The sequence below is a fragment of the Rhinichthys klamathensis genome, unplaced genomic scaffold, assembly GCF_029890125.1.
Source record: "Rhinichthys klamathensis goyatoka isolate OS25496 unplaced genomic scaffold, OSU_Roscu_1.1 h1tg000561l_1, whole genome shotgun sequence".
NCBI lineage: Eukaryota > Metazoa > Chordata > Actinopteri > Cypriniformes > Leuciscidae > Rhinichthys > Rhinichthys klamathensis.
Genome location: NW_026607027.1, coordinates 1,048,318 through 1,074,026, shown reverse-complemented (window position 1 = coordinate 1,074,026; position 25,709 = coordinate 1,048,318). Strand labels below are relative to the sequence as shown.

The 25,709-nt window shown below is 39.2% G+C and overlaps 1 protein-coding gene across 4 annotated transcripts in view; it reads left to right on the top strand.

Annotated features, from left to right (window-relative positions):
• Positions 1 to 25,709, top strand: part of cntn5 (contactin 5) — a 349,180-nt gene that overhangs the window by 288,694 nt on the left and 34,777 nt on the right. For 2 of the 4 annotated variants that reach the window (XM_056239389.1, XM_056239388.1), the window contains exons 13-16: positions 2,364 to 2,491; positions 10,596 to 10,771; positions 16,044 to 16,161; positions 23,276 to 23,434. In XM_056239389.1, coding sequence (XP_056095364.1) covers positions 2,364 to 2,491; positions 10,596 to 10,771; positions 16,044 to 16,161; positions 23,276 to 23,434 — 581 coding nt within the window. Of the gene's footprint in view, positions 1 to 2,363; positions 2,492 to 10,595; positions 10,772 to 16,040; positions 16,162 to 23,275; positions 23,435 to 25,709 lie in introns of all 4 variants that reach the window. The other 2 variants (XM_056239386.1, XM_056239387.1) reach the window with 1 other exon arrangement.

Sequence of the window (25,709 nt, the reverse complement as noted above, 5' to 3'; positions counted from 1 at the left end):
GGATTTTATCCATACTTTTACTTCTTCTAATTGTTATAATTAATGGCCCTTTCATTGCTTTGAACAGTTAATTGGCTAATGTCTTTTGATAGCCATCAACGTACTAATCCTCAGATAATATCAGGCAATCAACATGTTAAATGACTCTATTGACAACACTATCTTTAAATCTAGATGTTAAAATAACAATGAAGGACAAGACTTGCTCATTAAGTGTAAGTAGGATGACTTTATCAGTTCATTTTGAGTTCAGCCAAAGCGTCTGCTTTTTTAAATAATCAGAATCTTGAGCATTTTGTAGACTTTATTTGTTTATAATCTTTATATGTTTGTGTTTCTCATGGCATATTTATAATTACATTCAGAACTTCAGAATATTAAAATCTCAAACTGTCACCTAGTGCCTTAATGATGGTACTATGGTACAATGATGTACGGTAATAGACTACAGTTTGTTGATATACAATGGCCCAAAATAAGTATAGTATAGGCACAAATATAACAAAATATCAAAATATCAAAACAAATGGATTTTATTTGTTTATATATATATATATATACAAATAAAATCCATTTGTTTTGATATTTTGATATTTTGTTATATTTGTTATATATATATATATATATATATATATATATACTGATATATATATACCACTGAGCCACTGCCGCCCCATATATATATATATATATATATATATATATATGGGGCGGCAGTGGCTCAGTGGTTCATGTAGGTTGTCTACAAACCAGAAGGTTGGTGGTTCCACCTGACCAAGTGTCGAGGTGTCCATGAGCAAGACACCTAACCCCAGCTGCTCCCGACGAGCTGGATGGCGCCTTGTATGGCTGACACCGCCATCGGTGTATGAGAGAGTGAGTGAAGGGGTGAATGTGAGGCAAATTGTAAAGCGCTTTGGTGGCCATTAGGTCTGTGAAAGCGCTATATAAATGCAGTCCATTTACCATTTACCATTATATTAGTGCTGTCAAACGATTAAAATATTTAATCGCGATTAATCGCATTAATGTCATAGTTAACTCGCGATTAATCACACATTTTTATCTATTCTAAATGTCTCTTGATTTCTTTTTGTCCCATTATTTTTATTCATTTTAATGCTCTTATCAACATGGAAAAGTGGATCGGCTTGCTTTGTGCAAATGTTTTTTATTGAAAACAACATTGGCATATACTGTGTTCAATTTCACACTAACATTCTCACTTGGAGCAAATAATCTCTCACACAATGTAACACTGTCCATCAATAAAAGGGTGAAAGAAATACTGACGAGGTCCTGATATTGACGAGGGGGCGGAGAATTCGCATGCGTGCTGCGATGACGATAGCTCAGTTCACAATGACAAAACACACAAATCACTTTGGTCTTGTCAATGGGACCATTTGGCAACTTTTTAAAAGTAAACTTTCAATTCAGAATCTTATTGGCATCCATTTCAACGTCTCGCGCTCGTCATCCACTCAAAACGTAACGTTAACCTACTATTTGGCCGGCTCGCAAGCCCAAACGAGTGTGTGCGGCGTGCCTGTTGTTTTGTTTCCGGTCTAGCTAGATCCGCTTGCGCTTTGGTCGACGAAGCAACAAAACGTCCTCGCGCGGCGCAAGCCATTGAAATGAATGGGTTTCATAGCGCTGCGCATGCCGCGTCCTGTTGCAAAAGCATGTGAAAAAAACTACAAAGTTTGCTAGGCCAAAAAGACCGTTAATCGCGCTATAAAAAAATGAACGCCGTTAAAATGGGTTTGCGTTAACGCCGTTAATAACGCGTTTTAACTGACAGCCCTAATATATATATATATTAGTTATTAAGTGTTGAATTCACTTACTTAACACATTTTAGTAAACCCGTTGCCTTAAAGATTATTAAGTAAATAAATGTAATGCTTACTTGAAAAAATTAAGTTATGTGAACCTGACAATTCCACATTACTTATTTTTTTGGATTAAGCATGAAGTTCATTTACTTAATAATTTTAAGGCAACGGGTTTCCTTAATTCTTTTTAAGTTAAGTCAACTGATCACTGTTTACAAGCAGTTTGTTTGCAATAAATTTTGTTCAAAATTGTTTTGGGGGCCACTCTCTATTATGGTACTGAATTGTTACCATATGGTACTGTGAGGTATTTTAGAGAATACCATTGTGCTAAAAATTTGGTAATACAGTGGTACTTTTGTTATATTTCCTTAGATATTTTGAAATAAATGTTATATTTTCACTTCAGCTACATGCTGATTAGTTTTTGCAACCATTAGACTTATTTTAGGCTTATTTGTTTATTTCACCTTAAAGAAGTGGGTAAATATTTCCTCTGGCAAATTAATTCTCCATTTTTTACAGGATCATGCTGCTTCGGAACAACACCCTCCGCATCATTAACTCCAGCCGCTCGGATGAGGGAAGCTACGTGTGCCGTGCGGAAAACCAGTTCGGATCAGCAGAGTTGACGACCGTGCTTCTGGTGAAAGGTAAGAGACCCTCATCAACCCCCATCCTCGCCTCAGCCCGTGCTTAACCACAGACCGTCTGACTGAGCCGGATGGAAGAATAGTTCAGCTTATCAGGCGTTAAGATGTTTGTTTTGCTCGCTCAAGAATCTACTCACAAGAGCATCTACTGTCTCCTAGGACAGCTATTGTTGAGGAGGTTGTTCTTTATCAAGAAAACAGATAATAACTGGGAGGCATGGGACAGATTGTCTTGATTTTATCACTGTTGGCGTATGTAAGTATTTGTTGAAGGGAACCCTAGAGATACAATGTTATGTTATGGTCAGAATCACTATTTCATAACCTATTATAAGGCTGTAGTGAGTCTGACTCTGTCTGTTATTTTTGAGAGTGATCTACCTCAATGTAAAAGGTATAAGGTGCGATCACATCAGTGAAATTCTGCGGACTAAAAAGTTTCATTGTCCATGGTAAATGGCCTGCTCACACCAAGAATGATAATTATAACGATAACTATATCAGCGTACGATATCATTCTGTTTATTCTAAGCACACACTGCAGTTATGGTTGTCTTCTGTTTAAATTTTCGCTCTCTTAACCCTTAAACGCATACCTCTGGTCTTTAGTGACCAGGGACGTCATTTACCACCCTCCTCCTCATTTAATTTTTAAAATTAGACATCAACCTTCTTAGAATTCTTTAATTCATTCATTATAAACAATACAACAAGAAAAAAATATAAAAGAATGCCTGTTTTCCCATTCATTTTTTGTATAAAATTGTGTAGGGTTACTAACGACCCGAGGTTTGTAAGTGTAATTATACAAATTTTCTGCACAACAATAATGAATCTTTGATGACTGAATAAGTGCAATTCACTTTTATTCCACAAGGTGGAAATGTCTGATACACAATGATGAAGTGACGTTTCATTCATAGTTACTGCAGGCAGAAAACAAAAGAATAGGAAGTATCATCAGCAAAAACTTAAAATGACTCAGTGATTTACAGCAGAGCAAGTACTGAACGCAATCAAATATTAGTGTCACTGTCACGTGATGGTGGATCTGGTGAAGAAGCTGTCAGTGATCAAAATATTGATTTTGAAGATGTTTAAAATGATAGTTTTGAGAATATGTATGAGATCGTGAATATGAGCCAGATGCTGAATGTACTGGAAAAATTAGCTCTGATGAGAAAATTGAAGATGGTATAAAACATTTGCTCAAACTGAACCCTTCCAAGCTCCAAAATGTAACAAAATATGCTTTATTTTATTCTTCTGTAATAGTTACTCTAATATCAGGAGAGTTTTATGTTATCGTGACAGGTAGAGATCCATCTGTGTTAGATATAGACAAATAATACGATAAAATGCAATGCAACTATTTATGTAGGGATGATTTCAAAAACAGTTCACACAATTTAAAAATGAATAAATAAATAAGGCCAAGTGTCATAGACATATCTTCTGTTTGTCAAGGTCTGAAATACTGGAGAATGAGCTCAATTATGAATTTCAGTGTAGTTCTACCAGAAAGACTCGGGAGAATAAATACTGTAACAATAAATACATTTATTGATAGCCCAGCAAGCAATAAAGTTCTTTGGCGTAGGCCCCGTCCATAGCTCGCAATCCGAGGGTCCGGACTCTGCATTTCCTGCCTGAAGACGAAGGCAGGGGCGCAGCCGACCCCCTGTGAGGTATAGGAAGGGACCATCCTGGTGGTGGTGGGGAGGATGGAGGGGAAGGGATCCTGGTGGTGGTGGGGAGGATGGAGGTGAATGAAAGCGTCAGCATCTGCGAACTCAAACATGTGTAAGTACTGGTCTTTTATACCGCAAGTATTAGACACGATTGGATAGATGAGAAGGTAATAAGTGACGTAGCAATTGAGTCTTCCTGGCAGAACTTAACGCTAAAGCTTCCATTTCTACCAGAAAGACTCGGGAGAATAAATACTGTAACAATAAATACATTTATTGATAGCCCAGCAAGCAATAAAGTTCTTTGGCGTAGGCCCCGTCCATAGCTCGCAATCCGAGGGTCCGGACTCTGCATTTCCTGCCTGAAGACGAAGGCAGGGGCGCAGCCGACCCCCAAAAATAGGTGGAAGATAATTCCACCAGGACGGAGCCCACCCCCAAAAAACGGTAAAGAAAAGTATACCCACCAGTCGTGTATTCTTTAGAGCCTAAAATAGAAAGAAAAGGGAGTTAATAATGGGCATGAACATGAAATGTGGAAAGCCTCGTAGCCATTAACTAATTAGTGAGAGACGACTTCATAGTGAGCCTGAAAGGTACTATGAGAAGACGTGAATAAAGCATTTATGCATTTATGTTCTGCTGCTGTATGTACATTAGCATTTATCCATGCTGACGCTTTCATCCAGAGCGACTTATGTTTTGAGACGCACTTACGTCTGATCGAAACCAGTTTCCCTGTGAATGAATTGGAGGGAAGCAAGTGTTGTGGAATAGTGACTAACTGAGATGAGGCTAACTTAGGACATGGGGACAGGTCATGGGACACAAGCTGTTATAGAACCACAGAGAAAAGGCCACCTTGGCCATACAGAACCGGCCACATGGGACGAGGCCGTAACAGACCGCACGGAGACAAGGCCTCGATGGACCACACAGAACAGAGCCACATTGGGCCAGGCCACCTTGGGCCACGCAGAGACAAGGCCGCGATGGACCACACAGAACAGAGCCACATTGGGCCAGGCCACCTTGGGCCACGCAGAGACAAGGCCGCGATGGACCACACAGAACAGAGCCACATTGGGCCAGGCCTCATTGGACCACACAGAGACGAGGCCACGATGGACCACACAGACAATGCCACATTGGGCCAGGCCTCATTGGACCACACAGAGACAAGGCCTCGATGGACCACACAAAACAGACACATTGGCCAGGCCTCATTGGACCACACAGAGACAAGGCCGCGATGGACCACACAGACGAAGCCACATTGGGCCGGGCCTCATTGGACCACACAGAGCAGGCCGCCTAGGGCCGTACACAGAGCAGGCCTCCTTAGACCGCAAACTGGCCACATTGGACCACACGGCCATGATAGACCACAGACACAAGGCCGCCCGGCCACATGGCCTTGCTAGACCACAGAGACAAGGCCGCAATGAGCCACAACGGCCTCTAATGCCGCACATAGAACGAGGTAGACTGGACAAGGCCGCAAGGCCACACAAAACCAGGCCGCAAGGACCACAAGACCACATGGCCATTTTTTAGCGAGGCAACAATGCCTCAAGGCCGCTTGGCCACACAGACAACGGCCGCTTGGCCACATTGAACCGCGCCACTAAAGGCCACAGACCACTGGCCATTTTTTACATACAGGACAAGGCAACTTGTGCCACAAGGCCACTATAGACCACACAGAGCAAGCCACACAGACAACGGCCACTAGGCCACATTGAACCGCGCCACTAAGGGCCACAGACCACTGGCCATTTTTTACATACAGGACAAGGCAACTTTGTGCCACAAGGCCTCTAGACCCACACAGAGACAAGGCCCGCTGGGCCACAAGGCTGCTAAAGCCATACAGAGACAGAACCACTCATCGACAAGGCCTTAGGCCACATAGAACCAATGCCATAACTGGCCACAAGACCACGGGACAAGGCCACATTAGGCTACACGGTCACAGTAGACCACACTGAACATAGAATGAGGCCGCAAGGGCCGCGATATCGTAAGCCCACACTGAGACGAGGTCACACAGGGACAACGGCCACTAGGCCACACAGAACCGAGGCCATAAAGGCCACAAGACCATGTAGGCCACACATAGGACAAGGCAACATTATGCCACAAGGCCTTGAGACCCGCACAGAGACAAGGCCCGCTGGGCCACAAGGCTGCTAATGCCACACGGATACAAGGCCAACGAGACACAGCCACTAGGCCACACAGAACCATGCCATAACTGGCCACAAGACCACGGGACAAGGCCACATTAGGCTACACGGTCACAGTAGACCACACTGAACATGTATATCATGCACTTGCATGATTTTTTTTTTTTTTTTTTTTTTTTTTAAGACCATAAAGACCACATGGGACAAGACCACAACGGCTACTACTGCCACATAGAGACAAGGCCACATTAAGACAAGGCCACTAGGCCACATATAGACGATGACTCATTGACCATTTGTAATTGCAAGCAGAATTTAAGACCAATTGTGAGAATGGATTATCATGGCACCACCACCAGTAGTTGCAAAGGTTATTTACCTGAACCGTTTTAGTGAAGAGCTTGCTGAGCTTCGAGGATGATTTTGAATCAGGTCTTATATAGACTCTAATGCAGAGGAAGACCACCTTAATAGCTGAAGTAGAAATGCCATGATCAGCTGCTGTAGTGGCTGCCTCGATCCTGAAGGAATAACCAGTATACTGGGAGGGAGATAGACTGCAGCTTTTGAGGACAGAACTGATGAGTCCTGAACTAGGCCTCAGAGAGAAGTGCTCCGTTAGTTAGGATAAATGGAGGGGAACTTAAAGAAATTAATCATAGATGAGAAGGGACAGAATTTATAACTAATTAATAAATTGATAAGTGAAACAGAGCCTTGAGAGTCATTCTTAGAGTTCTTAAGAAAGAGAGTAAAGAAATTAGGTGAGAAACGCAAATAAGAAGAGACCATGGGGAAATCGGAGCATTTAGCTCCTGGAGTGAATCCCCTGGATGCATGAGCCATGCATGACGCTGTAACAGACAGCTACAATCTGAATACCAATAGAAAAGAGACCATTACGGACAGAAAGTAATAAAAGGGGGTTGGATGGATTTTGCTTTTCTAACTTACTTAGTGTGAAATGTTGCCGTATAAGCATAACCAACATCTTCAAGGTTACAACACTCAAAGTTCAAGCAATGGGAGAAATTCATTTAAAAATTGCTTTTTAAAGACTACAACAGCGGTGAGAGGAGCTAACGAAATTCCTCCTGGGTTAGTGCAGCACAACCTAAATTTACATGAATCCTGCCCACGGGACATGATTTAAAGAAAATCGAGACAGAATAAGCTAATTAGTGACTAGAGATAGCTACGATGAGCTACATAATTCATCAACGACCATCCGGAATGTTCTCTATATGTAGACACTTCTTAAGTCTCTCCATCTTGAATGATCCCGGTTGAGCAAAGAGAAAAGTTTATAATTGTTGGTGAGAGGTAATCGAAGCTGCAAAACGAGCTGTTGAAACTCCGACCCCTGTGCCGGGAGTAGCAGCCCTGCCACATCCAAAGGGATAGACAAAACGATATGCTTAATCACTTTCGAAATGACCATTCCAACATGCTATTCAAAATTATCTGTGGGCATTCCGAGGCAAACCCCACATACACACCGGAGACCCATCACATATTTTGCTGTTTTTACTTTTCTTATTTGTGTGTTCTGGTTCTGTAAAGCACTTTGGTCTGTCTAAGCGGCTGTTTAAATGTGCTATATAAATAAACGAACTTGAACACATAACCTGCGAAAAGGGCACAATTATACACATTTTTATCTTTGTGATACAATGTGATTGGCAGGCGTTTATCGGAGGTTTAGTACAGGTCTTGGCTATGCCTTAAGTAGCAGACAAAGAGAAGGTATGATAAACAAACTTGGATAATTAGTATTAAAATACTTGCGTGAATTTAAATGCCTGCGAGCAAACTATGAATGGAAGAAATATTAAATTACGATTTCGTAATTGTAGACGAGGAAGGAACAATCGGCCGTGATCAGGATGTGAAAACAGGAATCTGAAAAGAAAAGCAAAACATTACTAATTTAACAAACTCTGTTAGAAGAGGGCAGGGTGATGGATCCGGGTTGCTGAACGGCAAAAGCCGTCTGAAAGCCTGTAACAAAGAATGAAAGCACGTAGCTTATGGCTTTGCATTGGCAGGAATAAGCAATGATTAATTATGAAATTGAAGACGATTGATAGCCAAATTAACGTCTCAGGAATGGCATGATCGCCTAACAATAAGATCTGCCTTGATGACAACCATGCTTTGTAAGCACAAAGATATAATATATTTTGCGATCACGTCAAATCCCTAAGGACGCTAACGACCGTTATAGGATGATTTTGTGAAGAGTGGACGAAACGAACCTTGAGTAAGCTTAGAAGATTCATCTAGCCTTTACTGATCTAGATATCCGAATCTAAGATTGGACGTGCACCCTTTGTCTAGTGTGTTTTTTTTTTTTTTTTTTTTTTTTTTTAAATTCTTAACCGGCTAAATCTGACTTCTTAATACGGTACTTACCTGAAGTAAGGTGACGGCGTCCTGTCAAGAAGCTACTATCATTACCTAAATGATACTTGATCTGTTGTCTTTTGAGCGTAGAATCCTTTTCTCAGATGTGCAGCATATGCCTGACATGGCTCCCAAGTTGTTCTTTGCAGAAATAGCCCCATTCATCGCTGGCCACAACAACAGTTGAGACTCTTGAATAGAAAGATACATGAACATGTAAATCATACAGTTGAGCAAAGACAATGCCACTCGAGGCTCCTTCACTGATTAGTTCTGTTTGATTGGTTGACTTGATAAAACTAATATGACTGTTAGTTCTACTGAGTTAACAGTTTTTGCTAAGGATATGTGGCCTTTGACAGGAGCATCCTTAGTCTTCATTTTTCTGTACATTAATGTGGAAATACCCATTACATAAAATATTTCTATCACACATATCAGTGGATTAAGTAGTCACCAGGAAAGGTTGAATATTACAGCAATTGAACACATTTCCAATATTGTAGATCTAATTTCATTAAGGGACTTATAATATGATTTTAAAGTAGCCTAAATGTTAAAAATTGTTGTTTGTGAAATTACAACACTTATGTAAATATGTAATTAACTGCCATTGTAGAGATATCCACTACAGAATGCATAACAGCCAATGAACAACTTGCTCTCTTTAGCTCAGGTTTATTTATTTATTTTTAAACCAGTTACTCAGTTGTTAGTGGGTATTTGCAAACTGCCCGCGAGAGCGTGGTCTCGACAACGCTGATATTATTAGATCACTGTACTGTGGAATATCGGTGACGCGAAACTTGTTTACACTTGCTATGAACATTTCCCCTTTAAGGCGAGCTATCCGGCCCCATCAGTCGTAATACAGATCAGTAGTAATTATGAACACGTACGCCACGTCACCGTGGACTCCAATTTGAATTCTGCCGCTGGTGTAGGAAGCAACGGAGAAATACTTACCTGGATGAAGTTTAATCATGATAGAGGGGACATATTAACAGTGGCTGGTGGAAGCGCCTACCAAACTTGAAAAACCGACTTGAAAGCCTTGGAAGTGGAGCTTGAACTTGAACCAGCGAGAGAAGATCGCCTCTCGTGATTTGCAGAGTTGTTGATTCATGTCGGTGGATCGGTGATCTGCGGGATAATGCACCCGTGCAGACAGCGAGGTTCTTTTGCTGGACAAGTTGTTGAGGATGACATAGTTCTCTTCCTGCCGGATTATCCTGGCTGAGCTGACGCTGTTGAGGCTTTTGATGACGTGAAATGAAAACTGGTTACCCAGGGTGTTTTAGGCCTAGAGAGCAGAACTTCTCATGAGAGACCTTGGCTGATCAAAAACTCTCCGAAGACCACTGTGCATACGGGGAGATGCGGCACTAAACCATACTAAACGCGGGAACCTCGAAGTGTAGCAGGAGACACGGCGGGACATATCCATCGTCTGAACTCAATAATAGTAAAACAATATGCGTGTCCTGAAACATGTTGGCTGGCGACTGAACGAGAGCATGAATGAAGGCGACTGAACGAGAGCATGAATGAAAGCGTCAGCATCTGCGAACTCAAACATGTGTAAGTACTGGTCTTTTATACCGCAAGTATTAGACACGATTGGATAGATGAGAAGGTAATAAGTGACGTAGCAATTGAGTCTTCCTGGCAGAACTTAACGCTAAAGCTTCCATTTCAATGATTCCAGTCACTCGTTTCCAAAATGTTGTGGTGTTTAGTGACTGTGTTCTGAGTTTCTATCATAGCTTTTAGATGTTGTTCTATTGTTCTGATGACAGAATGACGTTGATGTTTCAGAGCCCATGCGGGTGGAGTTGAGCCCCATCCGGGTGGAGGTGACGGTGGGAGAGAGTGTGGTGCTCAGCTGTAAAGTCACTCACGACCCCTCACTGGACGTGTCCTTCCTCTGGCTGCTCAACACCCAACCACTCAACACCCTGCAGGAGGGCAGTCACTTTGAGTACATTCAGACAGTAAGCAGATTCACCACAGATGTGCCACTGTGTACTTGTGCTGATGCTGTAGGTGACCGTCTCGGTTACTGATGTAACCCTTGTTCCCCGAAGGAGGGAACTGAGACGATATGTCGATACTGACGTGTTGGGGGCCAATCTTGGATCCCATTACGTCAGTATCGACGTAACGTTGAATGTGACTGACTAACACCTGTTTGGTGTTTTGTGGATAGTAATATTACTTACACTGTGTTATTGTTGCAATATTATACAATATATCAGTTATTATTGGTCTATTGGTATCAGTCAGTATTAATATTTTGTAAATTGTTGGCATGGACGTGATTTGGTCAAAGCAGCTAATATAAAAAAAAAATTTAAATCAAATAATAAACCTTTTTTTCTGATAGTTCAGTGGCGTATTGGTCAATAATGGCTTTATTTATTCATTTGCAAATATATGTTTTTAAATATATTCTGCTGATTTTAGAAGATAATATTTAAACCTGTGATGGCAAGGGAAACTACAGGCTTTAGTTTAGTTTACAAATCATATGGTAAAGGTGTTTTGAGGTAATTTCGTAGTATTTTCCAAGGAAAAACGCATACATAAGTCTTTATTAATTGATAATCTGCCCTTGTAATCATAATTTGTGTGAAAATGAATGAGAGTTTTACTGCAACTACTGGTAATTTTAGCTGGAAATGGCAGTAAATTGTATGTATAGGTATGTTTTTGTACAAGTGTAGGTAAAGACACATTTGTCTAATCAGCTTATGTTGTATATTTTGGTTGTATATTAGTTGCCAGTTGTCCATTATTGGCATATACCTCCATTGGCTAATATTGGAAGTAGGAAATATTAGAGCTTTTTTTTTTTCAATTGAAACTAAACTTTTTTTCTATTACCTCTCAATATCAGCATTTTGATTTGAACTTAGTTTAGTGATCATATCATTAATACTACAAATATGATAATATTGTAAATAATCCAATCTGGTTGACACACCAACATGGTGACAAACTCCCTCTCCGATTCCCTACGCTCGTATTTTGAATGTCATTAATTAGCCAAAAAAGAGGAAACGCAAAATAAACAGTTAAAAATTAATTTTCAAGTATTTAACTGCTCACATGGTTTTTGAAAACAGTATCATAACTCCATCTTCAATCTGTTGCTCCTGAACAGATGGAGTCTCAGTTACTTATTTTAGAGATGCCACATTGCACCAAATCCTGCTTTAACTGGAGTGAGAATCAATCCAGTGAAAGGTCAGCCAGGACCGTATGTCATCATGATGAAAGACCCGCTGTGAATCACACCATCATGTTTATCAGAGTCTCAGAGGAGCAGCAGCTCCACACACACTCCGAGAACACTCCCTGATTACAGCGCATCAACAGGCTTTCTGCCGCCACAAAATCATCTAGTGACGTGATTTCACATGCACAGGCGTCTGTTGTGCTTTGGATTGCTTTGAATTTTGTATTACTATTATTTTGTTAACCACATCTAATGGTTGTACTGTGCCTGTACAGGTATAAATAAACACTGTGAGGGAAGCAACTGATAAAGATTTTTTTTTAATATATTTATTTTATATACAGTATATATTTATTTATATATATTAATTATATAATTATATATATGCACTACTGGTCAAAAGTTTGGAATAATTAAGATGTTTTTATGTTTTTGAAAGAAGTCTCTTATGCTCACAGAGCACATTTATTTGAACAAAAATACAGTAAAAACCGCAATATCATTACATTTTATTACAATAAAAAAAACAGTTTTAATATATTTTCAAACTTATTCCTGTGATGGCAAAGCAGTTTTTATTTTTTCAAGATTCTTTAAATAAATAGAAAGTTCAAAATACCAGCATTTGTTTGTAATATAAATCTTTTGTAACATTATAAATGGATTAACTGTCGCTTTTGATCAATATAATGTGCCTTTGCTGAATAAAAGTATTGATTTAGCTTTTTTGGGGGTATATCTTAACCCAGACTTTTGAATGGTAGTATTTCACTGTTTCCACAAAAAAAGTTAAGCAGAAACATTTTCAACATTGGAGCAAACTCCATATTTTCTGATGGTGTCCATTGGGTTGTCAAACTCACTTATTGGATTCTGGACAACTAGTCAACCATTCCTTGAGAACATTCAGCAATTTGATTGGCTGGCTTTGATAACAACATAAACTACTTGTTTACTTCTCCGTCATGAAGTCACCTCATCTCACGCATGCATTCATGTAACACCTAACAGGTACTGTATGATCACTCCTCAGCTCCAGCTGACACAATTAAAGTTCAAACCATCTTGTGTCCTCTCAGAATCATATTATAGGCATATTTATGTCTTCCTTCCGGCTGACAATATTATTTGGTTCCCTTCACGGCATTGCTGAACACCAATCTGCCATGAAACTGTCACTGTTAAAAATGTACTGTGACCTGATGTGGGAAGATATGTGCCATGTTAGCCTGCATTTTAGAGGTTTTATATTCGATTATCCCACAATGGGTTTAATTGCTAATTGGCAAAGCAGCTAACTGGGTGTTTGGGTTGTTTAGTGAGTAATTCATGTAAAATTAGCTGATTAAACCTTCCATTTATTGTTCCTTTTTGCTCTAAATTAGCCGACGCTTTCATCCAAATCAACATGCAAATGAGATTAAAAAATATTTAATTCTACTTCCTAATTTTCAAATTCAAATGACAATTCTTGATCCCGTTTGTTACCTCAATTCAAATTCAGGAATTGTACACAACCTTCCCTGTTGTTTAAATTTTTTTTTTTTAATAGGTTAGTTAGTCAAGTGCATGAATGTATGGAAGCTTGTTTCCGCCACATATGAAAACATTTTAAAACATAATTGCAACTTTTTATCTCATAATTGCGACTTTATATCATACAATTCTGACTTTATATCTCCCAACTGCGTGTTATAAAGTCAAAATTGTGAGAAATAAACATGCAATTCTGAGGAAAAAAGTGAGTTTATTTCTCGCAATTGCGAGTTTTTATCTCACAATTGTGACTTTATAAGACGCAATTGCGACTTTATATCACGCAATTGTGTGGGTTACAAGATGTAAACTCGCAATTGTGAAAAAAAAAGTCAGAATTGTGAGATAAGAAGTCGCGATTACCTTTTTTAATTTTTATTCTGTGGTGGAAACAAGCTTCCGTATGAATGAGAGGGACTCAACTGATGTTCATTCCACCATCGAGGCGCATTAGCAGGCCTATTTGCATGACAGTCATGTAACCTGAATTATTTATTTTTTGCATGTTGTTCTCATGTTGTTGCTAGCTTTTCGGTGTTAATGAATACTTTATGAGACACTTGCACCAAAGGATTTTCTCATGAACCCCAGAACATGCCTGTTCAGCAAAAACACCCAGAGTAGGCACAGTTTACTAGAATATTCATAGCACATTTTCATTTCAATGAAAAAGAGAGTATAAAGTTATAAAGAGAGAGAGGTTATTGTCTACTATAGCTTTTTTTCGTAATCATTAGACAGAACCAGAAATAAAGAGATATGTATTTTCTTTTAATGCAGTAGGCATTTTGCACTAATATGGTACATTTTAATGTCCCGTTATTTAATTTTTAAAGACTTAGAGGCCCAAATCTCATGTTATTTTGTTATACAAACTTTTAGACATGTTTTATACCGAGAAGTACTAATTCCGGTGTTTAAAGAGTTTCGCAGAAAATATCAATCACAAAAATCAGCTTTTAAATTGCAATTACATTTTATTTACCCAAATGTTTGGGGTAAATTCTGTCCATCCGTTGTGTATAATGGCATTTAGTTAGACATTTGAATGGTCCCCTTTAGACATTTTGTCGACTGTAAATAATATTGCACCTATGTCAACTAAAAAAAGTATAAACTTTACTACGAAAATAACTATTTATTCATTTTTGGTTACACTTTATATCAAAAATCTACTCTAGATATTCTACTAACTATAAGTAACTTTGCAACTCTAGTCATTAATAGGTAATGCAGGAACTATAGGACAAATGAGTATAGGGTAACAAGGGGTAAGAAATGTGGTCATAAAATGCATCACAATTACCCAAGTATTATCTAGTCACTCATGGTCTTATCATGGACTTATGGTCCAAATCACTACTAGTTCTTGAAGAGTGACTAGGTAACACTTGAATATTTAGAGATGCATTTTATGACTACGTTCAGAATAAAAAAGACAATCGCTCACATTTCAGACAGAGGTTAATGAAGTGATAATTAATTAAATGGTAATTCTTTATAATTTGTCATAGTTAGTTATTAGTTCTTAATGAGGGCACTATTGATTACCTAATATGGGACAGTCTCAAACCTAAATGTGCTATTACCTACTGATTAGTAAATCTTGTTTCCATATTAGTTTATAGTAGTAGCTGAAGTGCTAATCATTTATCCTGCCAAAACCAAAAATAGTTTTTGTTTTCTGTTGGGATGCACGATATATCGGCCACCATATTAGTATCGGCCGATATATGGTAATTTTTAATGTTATCGTTATCTGCCCAATAAGAAAACTTGGCCAATATATCAAAGCAGATAAATAATGTATTATTTCCTACAGCTGAGACACTTCAGATGCGCACTGTTCAGATGGTTTTGAATTGCTTGAAATATGATTGGAATCACTTTGAAAAGGATATAGGCTACATAAAATTATAATGAGAACATTATAATTGTGTGCTTGGGACATGGCTTTTAATGTAAAAGTTTGGATTTAGATTATATATCGGTTATCGGCTTTCAAACATAGAGAATTATCGGTATCGGCCAAAATGTTCCCTAGTGCATCCCTAGTTTTTTTGTATGTCAAATATAACTACAGTTTCTTTTTTTCCATTAAATTTTTGAGGTGAAATATCCAGAATATTCCTCAAAGGCAACACATATTCATCGAGACAGTGCATGGCAGACAGTGGCGCAGGACCCAGCTGTCTGATTCATGTGCTGTAATTTTAATCAGCCCCAGTACTAAAGAGCTGCCTGTAGACCTTGAATTATTCGCAGTCTTGCCTGGGGCGTTTCTCATTTCCAGAGGAGAGCAGATTGAGGAAAGTAATGGCGCGCGTGCTCTTAAACCGAACAGGAATCTCTTAATCCACACAAGCCAATAGCGGCTAGCAGCAGCCCATTGCTCAGGTGTCAAACACTGCATGGAGGTCTATTTCTCTCTTTATCTCACTTCTCTGTTTCCCTTTGTACTTTCTATTTTTTCCCCCTCCATTTAGCAGACCTCCACAGCAGACCTGATGATCAGAAGCATCCTCCTGAAGCATGCTGGGAAATATGGCTGCCGTGCTCAGACGAGTGCGGACAGTGTACTTGCAGAAGCTGAGCTGCTAGTAAGAGGTGAGTACACTAGTGAGGAAAATTGCAAAGTATATAAATTGCAGTTCATAATCAAAACCTGTGATTACAACATCTTTACAAACAACACGAAATCAAATTGACCCTGTTGACTTTCTGATTAAATTTCCCATTTTTATTGTGCATGATTCATGATTTCTCGCTCTGCATTCACAGATGTTTGTTTTCGAAATATTCCACACTACAATTCTGAAATATTTTCTTTCCCGCTAAATTAGCCAAGGTTGTGTGAATATTGTTCAGAACTTTTTTAAATAGAAAAACTATATAACAATTCAATCAAATCATTATGGATAAAAGACCCACACATTATTTCCTATGAATGAATTAGCATGTCAAAATTATGTTAAGGACAACTGTTATTGACATATGAGATGAAAAAAAAATAGATAAACTAAATTTGTTTTCATAATTTTTTATACAAAATGTTACGCAATTTTCTCCACCTCTAACACAATGTTTTAAAATCAAGATTATATGGGTGGGGGAAAATAATATACACTCACCAGCCATTTTATTAGGTACATCTTGCTAGTACCAGGTTGGACCCCCTGTTGCCTCCAGAACTGCCTTAATTCTTTGTGGCACAGATTCAACAAGGTGCTGGAAACATTCCTCAGAGATTTTGCTCCATATTGACATGATAGCATCACGCAGTTACTGCAGATTTGTTGGCTGCGCATCCATTATGTGAATCTCCTGTTCCACCACATCCTAATGGTGCTCTATTGGATTGATATTTGGTGACTGTGGAGGCCATTTGACTATAATAAACTTACTTTATGTTCAAGAAACAATTCTGAGATGATTTGAAGTTTGTGAAATGGCTCGATATCCTGTTGGAAGTGGCTATCAGAAGATGGTACCCTTTGGTCATAAAAAGATGTACATATTCAGCAACAACACTCAGGTACGCTATGGCGTTTAAACGATGCTCAATTGCTACTAAGGGACCCACAACTTGCCAAGAATATATCCCCCACACCATTACACCAGGAGCAGCAGCAGCCTGAACCGTTGATACAAGGCAGGATGGATCCGTGCTTTTATGTTGTTTACACCAAATTCTGACCCATCTGAATTTCGCAACAGAAATTGGGACTTATCACACCAGGCAATGTTTTTCCAATCTTCTAGTGTGCAATATTTTTGAGCCCGGCAAATTGTAGCCTCAGTTTGCTGTTCTTTGCTGACAGGGGTGACACCCTGTGTGTGTCTTCTGCTGCTGTAGCTCATCTGCTCCAAGGTTCGACTTCAAGGTGCTTTCAGAGATGCTCTTCTGCAGACCTCGGTTGGTTACTTGAGTTACTGTTGACTTTCAGCTCAAACCAGTCTGGCCATTCTACTCTGACCTCTGGCATCTTCATCCACAGAACTGCTGCACTGGATATTTTCTCTTTTTCAGACCATTCTCTGTAAACCCTAGAGATGGTTGTGTGTGAAAATCCCAGTAGATCAGCAGTTTCTGAAATTCTCAGACCAGCCCGTCTTGCATCAACAAACATGCCACATTCAAAGTCACTTAAATCAGATTTCTTCTCCATTCTGATGCTCAATTTGAACTTCAGCAGATCGTCTTGACCATGTCTACATGCCTAAATGCCTTGAGTTGCTGCCATGTGATTGGCTGATTAGATAGTTGCATTAGCAAGCAGTTGAACAGGTGTACCTAATAAAGTGCCTGGAGAGTGTATATAAAACATATAATATTACTCTACTCTTCTTTATCCAATCAAATCCAGATAGATAAAAAAGGGAATTGCATTGTTACCTAAATAATTTGTTAGATTTAAAGAAATTAAAGCTGATTGCAACCACTGGATTAGTATCCCAAATATAATGTTTAAATGATGTTAAACCTGACTAGAAATGGAAAACCACTTATTATTATTATTACACAAATGAAGAGCTTTCATGATCCTTCAGTAAAATACAACTGGTTGTAGGAGGCCACAGGGATGACTTCAAATAATAATTAAAACTTTATTAAAATGCAAAAATGTAAAAAATCCTGCAATAACTATTATTTTTATTGAAAATCATACAGAATCAAAATCTTGAATATTGCAGAATCATAAAAAATAAGTAATGTTTGATTACTTAAAGATTGCATCAGCGATTTCAGGCCCAAAAAAAGGCCCAAACATAAATGATCACATTCATCTAATCTTTTCTAACGATCCGCTAGCTGCCCAACCCATAAGCAGGCCGTCAAAAAAACGCGTCTCTGCAGGCAGCCTAGGCTCTGAGATCTGCACACAAAAACAATTGGGTTCACCAACCACTCAAAACCAAAATAAATAGTGTTCCAACCAATCACCGACAGTGTTGTGAGGTTTTGTGCTTGTGCACGGCTGCACGCGAAGGCGGAGCTGAAGAAGAAGCCAGCGTCTATCAACGAACCCCTGTCGGTGATTGGTTGGAACACTATTTATTTTGGTTTTGAGTGGTTGGTGAACCCAATTGTTTTTGTGTGCAGATCTCAGAGCCTAGGCTGCCTACAGAGACGCGTTTTTTTGACGGCCTGCTTATGGGGCGGGCAGCTAGCGGATCATTAGGAAAGATTAGATGAATGTGATCATTTATGCTTGGGTCTGAAATCGCTGATACAACCTTTAAAGGGCGTATTGCAGGTTAGAGGACCCAACGAGTGAATGTATAGAAAAATAATGTAGGTAAAAAAATAATAATGTATGTAAAAATATATACTTATAAATACGCTACAGAAGCTTCTGGAGTCGTTTTTGTGAGAAAATTTTACTTCCGCATCTGAAAATGGGCGTGACGGGCGTGAAGTAACGGGCGGGAGAGCGGTCGATTCAAACAACAGGAAAACAATGGATCGCAATGACATTTAGGACGCTGAGGAAATTGTTCATACTTACTCGTATGACGGACCACAGCCATACAATTATGAGCCTGCTATGCTGCCAAGAGAGCGGGGACAGGCCAGGACTAATGTCAGACAGAACGGTCAGAGACAAATTGAGTTGTGGTGTGAGGAGAACCAGTGGAGAACAGGACAGGTGTCTTGGTGAGAGACGTGCTTATAGATATATACACGTTCGCTAATGATATACACTGTGCTCACAATATTGTACAGATTATTACCATCGTATATCAGGCCAGCAGACATGAGTATGTTTAGGGTAAATATATACTATTAAATGTATAAAAACTATACTTGAGTATATTTGTATTGTACTAAAAACATACTCAAGTACATTTGTAATACATATTTTTCACCTGGGTTATAACATAAACAGAATTAAAGATTTGAATATTTAAACAATCTGAGTAATTTTGTTTTTCAATTACAAGTTCCCTCTATTTAGGGCATGACTACCTATATCACACTATTTGATGCCATTGGGACAGTATAAGACGATCAATATTCTTGCTTCAGCATCCCATTTTGAACTCCATCATATTGCCGGGATGATAATCCTCCGATCTGAAGTGAATGCTACACACGACCGCGTTTTTTCGAAGCCGATGCGGAAGAGAAATCCCGACTCTTCACCTGCACAAACCGCACCAGGCACGAAAGATAACACCGTCCTTTTTCTTGTTAGGAAACCTGTGGACTCGATGTCCTGACAGGCTGGAGTTTTTGCAACCTCCACAAACATAATAATTTACCATGACGATGATCAATTAAAATACAAAATCGACCGAAAACACACTGACTCACGACCGCTCTCACTGAATACCAGCCTACTGTGCACTGCTGAGGCTCCCTTTCGTGACGTAAAATGACGCGATGTTGAAAAAAATGTATATCAAAACTGTTTGAAAACAAACAGCACTGTCATTATTACAGCAGAAATACCAGAGGAAATATTTTAGCCTTGAAAATATTGTGTTGGACAAAGGTTGAGAAAAAGACTTTTCTTTCCTGCTGAGGTAACCAGAGTTGCATATAAATATTAACCAATCATATCATGACCTGCTTTCACTATCCAAACAAATCCTAATGCACAAAATAAAATCTCGCCCATTATTTCCTACTGAATACATTTTTCGTGGAATGTAGTACTTCTCTCCCCACAGCTTGATGTGTACGATTCCTTCGTGAACAAACAGTCATTAGTCTATCCATGCTTTAAACACTGTTGGTCTACAAAGAAACGTGTTGTCTGCCCTACCGGACCTTCAGCCACGTGTGTGTTCATGATGTTGGCCACTTCGCTTCCACATGTGCGCTGCTTACTCTCAGACAAGAAAACCCTTATGTGGTCTACATCCAGACTTGAAACAGAAACCCATAATACTGCTGCCATGGTGTCTCACTGTGCATATTAATATCCTCGAATGCAAAGGCACCTTTCAGTCCATCCTTTTAACACATCCCCTTTCAAACCGCACAGAACATTGACTCTCATTGGCCGAAGCAGCTGTCAACCTCTCTGTTACAACTCTTTCCTCTTGAGCCAGTTGCGGTTTCTGCTCACACAGATTACATTTACTGAGGAACCTGCAGGAGCACGTATAAAAACAGAAATAGAAAAATTTCACAATTCAACCATGCCTAAGAGGATTGTTGAACTACCATAATAGACACAAAGAGGAACGAGAGCAGGTTCTTTAATCAGCGTGAAATCCTTGCAGAGAGATCTGTCATACAAAATCATATGGTCTTTGCAAGTTCACTTGTTTGTTTTATTAGAGATGAGGGAAGTTTGAATTCCACAAGTATACATGTACAGAGTTTCTCGAAATTTGTGAATGCTAATTACACAGAGACTAACGTTTACTTTTAGGGTGTGTTCACACTTGGTAGGTTTGGTTTGATTAAAATGAACTCTGGTGTGATTGCTCAGTTAGTGCAGTTTATTTGAATAAATTGAACGCTGCCATCTGAACCTTGGTGTGCACTAAACAAGTGGACAGAGACCCCCACATAGGTGAGTCATATATATAGGTACAATATCCATCACATGTCCAAACATAAGTCTTTAGTTTTGAATACCTCCGTTTTAACAGTCCACACTGCAACACGAAAATGGTGATTAATCCACTTTGGAGAGCATTTTTAAAAAGCTCTCATAAAAAAAATGCTGTCTCAGAGTGGACGGAAGACAAAAACATAAGGAAAAAGATGCGTATATAAATGCATAGTCTCATAGTCTCAGTTACAGAATGTTAACTATTAAGGGCCCTATTTTAACGATCTAAGCTCATGTTCTAAAGCCCATGGCGCAAGTGCATTTAGGGCGTGTCCGAATCCACTTTTGCTATTTTAACGACAGGAAAAATGGTCGGCGCACCCAGCGCATGGTCTAAAAGGGTTGTCCCTGTTCTCTTAATGAGTAATGGGGCTGTTGCGGGCATAACGTGCAATAAACCAATCAGAGTCTCATCTCCCATTCCCTTTAAAGGGGTGGTTGATTATGATTTCACTTTCCTAACCTTAGTTAGTGTGTAATGTTGCTGTTTGAGCATAAACAAAATCTGCAAAGTGACAACGCTCAAAGTTCAAAGCAAAGGGAGATATTTTATTTTACAGAAATCACTTTTTAAGGACTACAACAAAAGACTGATAGGTACTACATGAGCTTCCTCTAGGGTTAGTGACATCACAACCCCCAAAATTTACAGAAACCCTGCCTCGCAACAAAGAGCTGTTAAAGCTCCGCCCTCTGTGCAGGGAGCAGTAGCTCAATTGCATTTAAAGAGCCAACACATAAAATGTGCATTTTTGCTCATTTTAACATATTTTTACAAAAGGACCATTTTAACATGCTATAAAAAATAACCTGTGGGTTACTTTTAGCTAAAATTTCACATGCACACTCTGGGGACATCAGAGAAATTTTTTACATACCACCCCTTTAAAAGCCAGTTGCGCTCCCGCCATTGCGGATTCGCTATTTACATGGCGGAATTTGCAAGCGGAAAAATTGAACACTTCGCTAGCGAGGAAACAGATCTGCTCGTGCGTGAGGTTAAAGTGTGCAAGCAGACCATCTACGGGTTGTGGACCCACCTATAGGCGCATATTACTAACGCTCTCTTTAAATAACAAAAAAAAAAATATTGTGCCATTGACTTTAGACCAGGTTTCAGTTGGTCAATGGTGCAGTCTATTTCAGTTGCCTCAAAATAGCAACGCGCCAACAATGCGCCTGAACACACCTCATTTTCAGACCAACACACCCATGGGCGCGCAAATGGGCTCAAATGCATTTGCTATTTAAATAACAAAAAAAAAAATATTGTGCCATTGACTTTAGACCAGGTTTCAGTTGGTCAATGGTGCAGTCTATTTCAGTTGCCTCAAAATAGCAACGCGCCAACAATGCGCCTGAACACACCTCGTTTTCAGACCAGCACGCCCACGGGCGCACAAATGGGCGCAAATGCATTTGCTATTTAAACAACGTGGCGCAGGACGTGAAAATCATAACTGCGTCGGGCTGAAACTGGCAAAAAAACACTTGTCGCGCCTGGCGCCGCATTGCGCCAGGTGTATGATAGAGCTCTAAGGCAAGGCAAGGCACTTTTATTTGGTCAGCCACTGTTGACCAAAGTGCTGTACAATCACTTCGGACAATAAAATACATAAATACATAAACAAGCAGGAACACACACAAATTCATAAAATTACATTGAACCAACTGCCAGAGAGAAAAAAAATAAGTCTTTAGTGAGGATTTATAACTATCATCATTGGAAGACAGCCTTAAGTGTTCCGGCAAATCATTCCACAGGTGTGGAGCAGCAACAGAAAAGGCACAATCACGAAAAATGCTTTCGAAAAATCAAGCCTAAAGGGAGCAAATACAGCAAAAACAACAGCGGGCCAAAAATAGACCCCTGAGGTACACCACAAGTTAATGGTACAGAAGAGGAAGAAAAATTCCCAACCTCCACGGAAAATGTGGAGAGATAAGATTTAAACCAATTCATTCCCTAAGTGTTCAGAAACATTGTCCAACCAATCAGTGGATAATCAAGAGGTAGAAGGCTAGATACTATTGTTAAACACTAGAAGAACTAATCATATAAGGGGAAAAAATGTGGGAAAGTCTTTCAAACATATCTTTTATTGTAGTGTGACTGACTCAGTAGTTTTTTGTTTTCTTTCTTTCAGGCCCTCCTGGACCTCCTGGAGTGGTGATTGTAGAGGAGATCACGGATACCACTGCGACGTTGTCATGGAGCCACGGTGTTGACAACCACAGTCCAATCACCACCTACAATGTACAGGCACGTAGCCCGGTCTCTCTGGGCTGGCAAACAGTGAAAACCGGTAATCACTTCCATACATGTTAATGTCACAGTTTATGCTGTGTGTGTTTAAGTGATACACATGACGTGATGCAATTCGAATCATAATCAAACAATCAAATGCTATTGTAATATACAAGTATATCTATATATTACAATTATGGACTACGATTGATCTAGCTCATTAGGTTGCATATAAAAGTTTAAGTTTTAATGGTCAGTGACTCGAGTACTTCTATATTTCTTGTTCTATAAGATCTCACTCCAAAGCGTTCAGCATATGACTGCTAACAGTGTCTCTGAATGCAGACTCAAGCTCTGGGAGTTGACTTTTCCTCCCATCTGTTTGTAAGGATGTGTGGCAAGAGCACAGTGGGGCTGTATTAAATGTCTGTTGTGCTTTTGTAAATGTCACTGGCTGAAATCTAATGGCAAATTAATTTGAAGGTCAGTAGTAGGTTACCTTTTTTTGGAAACACTTTATAATAACTATACAGTGATACTTATAAATCATTTATAAACTATTAGTTTTTAGTTTAAATTGAAGTCTCTACATTGTTAATACATTGTGTACAAATATTGGGTTCGGTAGTTATTTTAAGGGTCCATAATCATGTGGTAGTTAAGCATTGCCACACTAGTAGTTAATGATTAACTGAATATCTATGTAGTAAAGGAATATTAGGCATTATTTTTGCGGTAGTTAAGCATGAACATACCAGAAATGGTCTTTAGTAGTACTGTATTACTGGCATAATTACTGGCTTATTCTACTGAATAAACTTGAACATCACTCAATGAGTGCCATTCAAATAAATAATGAATGTGAATATACTTTTCACTTTAGAACAGGGGGTCAAATTGTCTTTATTACACAATTTTAGCAATTTATTGCTCAAACAAATCTGTAAACCAACACTAAATAGACGTCGCGGTTACATGACTGTAGCTTGTGGTGGCAGAAAAACAAGTTGTAACAAGTGGAGGAAAACGGGTAAAATCCAAAGAATAAGAAAAATTATTATTCAAAAAATATATATTTGTTGTGCACGTGGATGTCGTAATCAGAATGCCAAAAAAGATGTTAAAGAATGCTAAACCCAGATGTTTATACTAGTGCTGTCAAACGATTAAAATATTTAATCGTGATTAATCGCATTAATGTCATAGTTAACTCGCTATTAATCGCAATTAATCGCATATTTTTATCTATTCTAAATGTCTCTTGATTTCTTTTTGTCCCATTATTTTTTTCTCATTTTAATGCTCTTATCAACATGGAAAAGTGGATCGGCTTGCTTTGTGCAAATGTTTTTTTATTGAAAACAACATTGGCATATACTGTGTTCAATTTCACACAAACATTCTCACTTGGAGCAAATAATCTCCACACAATGTAAAAATGTCCATCAAAAAAAGAGTTAGAAAATAAAAGAAATACTGACGAGGTCCTGATATTGACGAGGGGGCGGAGAATTCCCATCAGCTGTGTGTGTGTGTGTGTGTGCTTGGCCATCATCAAGTGGTATTTCAGACTGGACGTGCTGCGATGATGATAGCTCAGTTCACGACGACAAAACACAAAGATCACTTTGGTCTCGTCAATAGAACCATTTGGCAACTTTTTAAAAGTAAACTTTCCATTCAGAATCTTATTGGCATCCATTTCGGCGTCTCGCGCTCGTCATCCACTCAAAACGTAACGTTAACCAACTATTTGGCCCAAACAAGTGTGTGCGGCGTGCCTGTTGTTTTGTTTCCGGTCTAGCTAGATCCGCTTGCGCTTTGGTCTACGAAGCAACAAAACGTCCTCGCGCGACGCAAGCCATTGAAATTAATGGGTTTCATAGCACAGCGCATGCCGCGTCCTGTTGCAAAAGCATGTGAAAAAAACTACAAAGTTTGCTAGGCCAAAAAGACCGTTAATCGCACGATAAAAAAATGTACGCCGTTAAAATGGGTTTGCGTTAACGCCGTTAATAACACGTTTAACTGACAGCCCTAGTTTATACACATGACCTGCGATGATTACCCTACTATTAAAGCACAAATTTGATGTAAACAATAGATCATCAGCCCAGCGTTACACTGTAACTTATGTAAATAAACATTTTAACCCACTTCACGTCAGGTGGTAATTGTAAAGTCGAAAGTGCACGATAAATAAAGTTACTGTCTCCCTAAAGAAAGAATCGACTCTGAACCGCCTAAATGCGTCAGACTGAGGAAGCCTCGGCTGAAGTTCAGTTATGGTAATGGGCGTTTAGCTTCTGACAAGCACTGTAGCGGTAGACCAA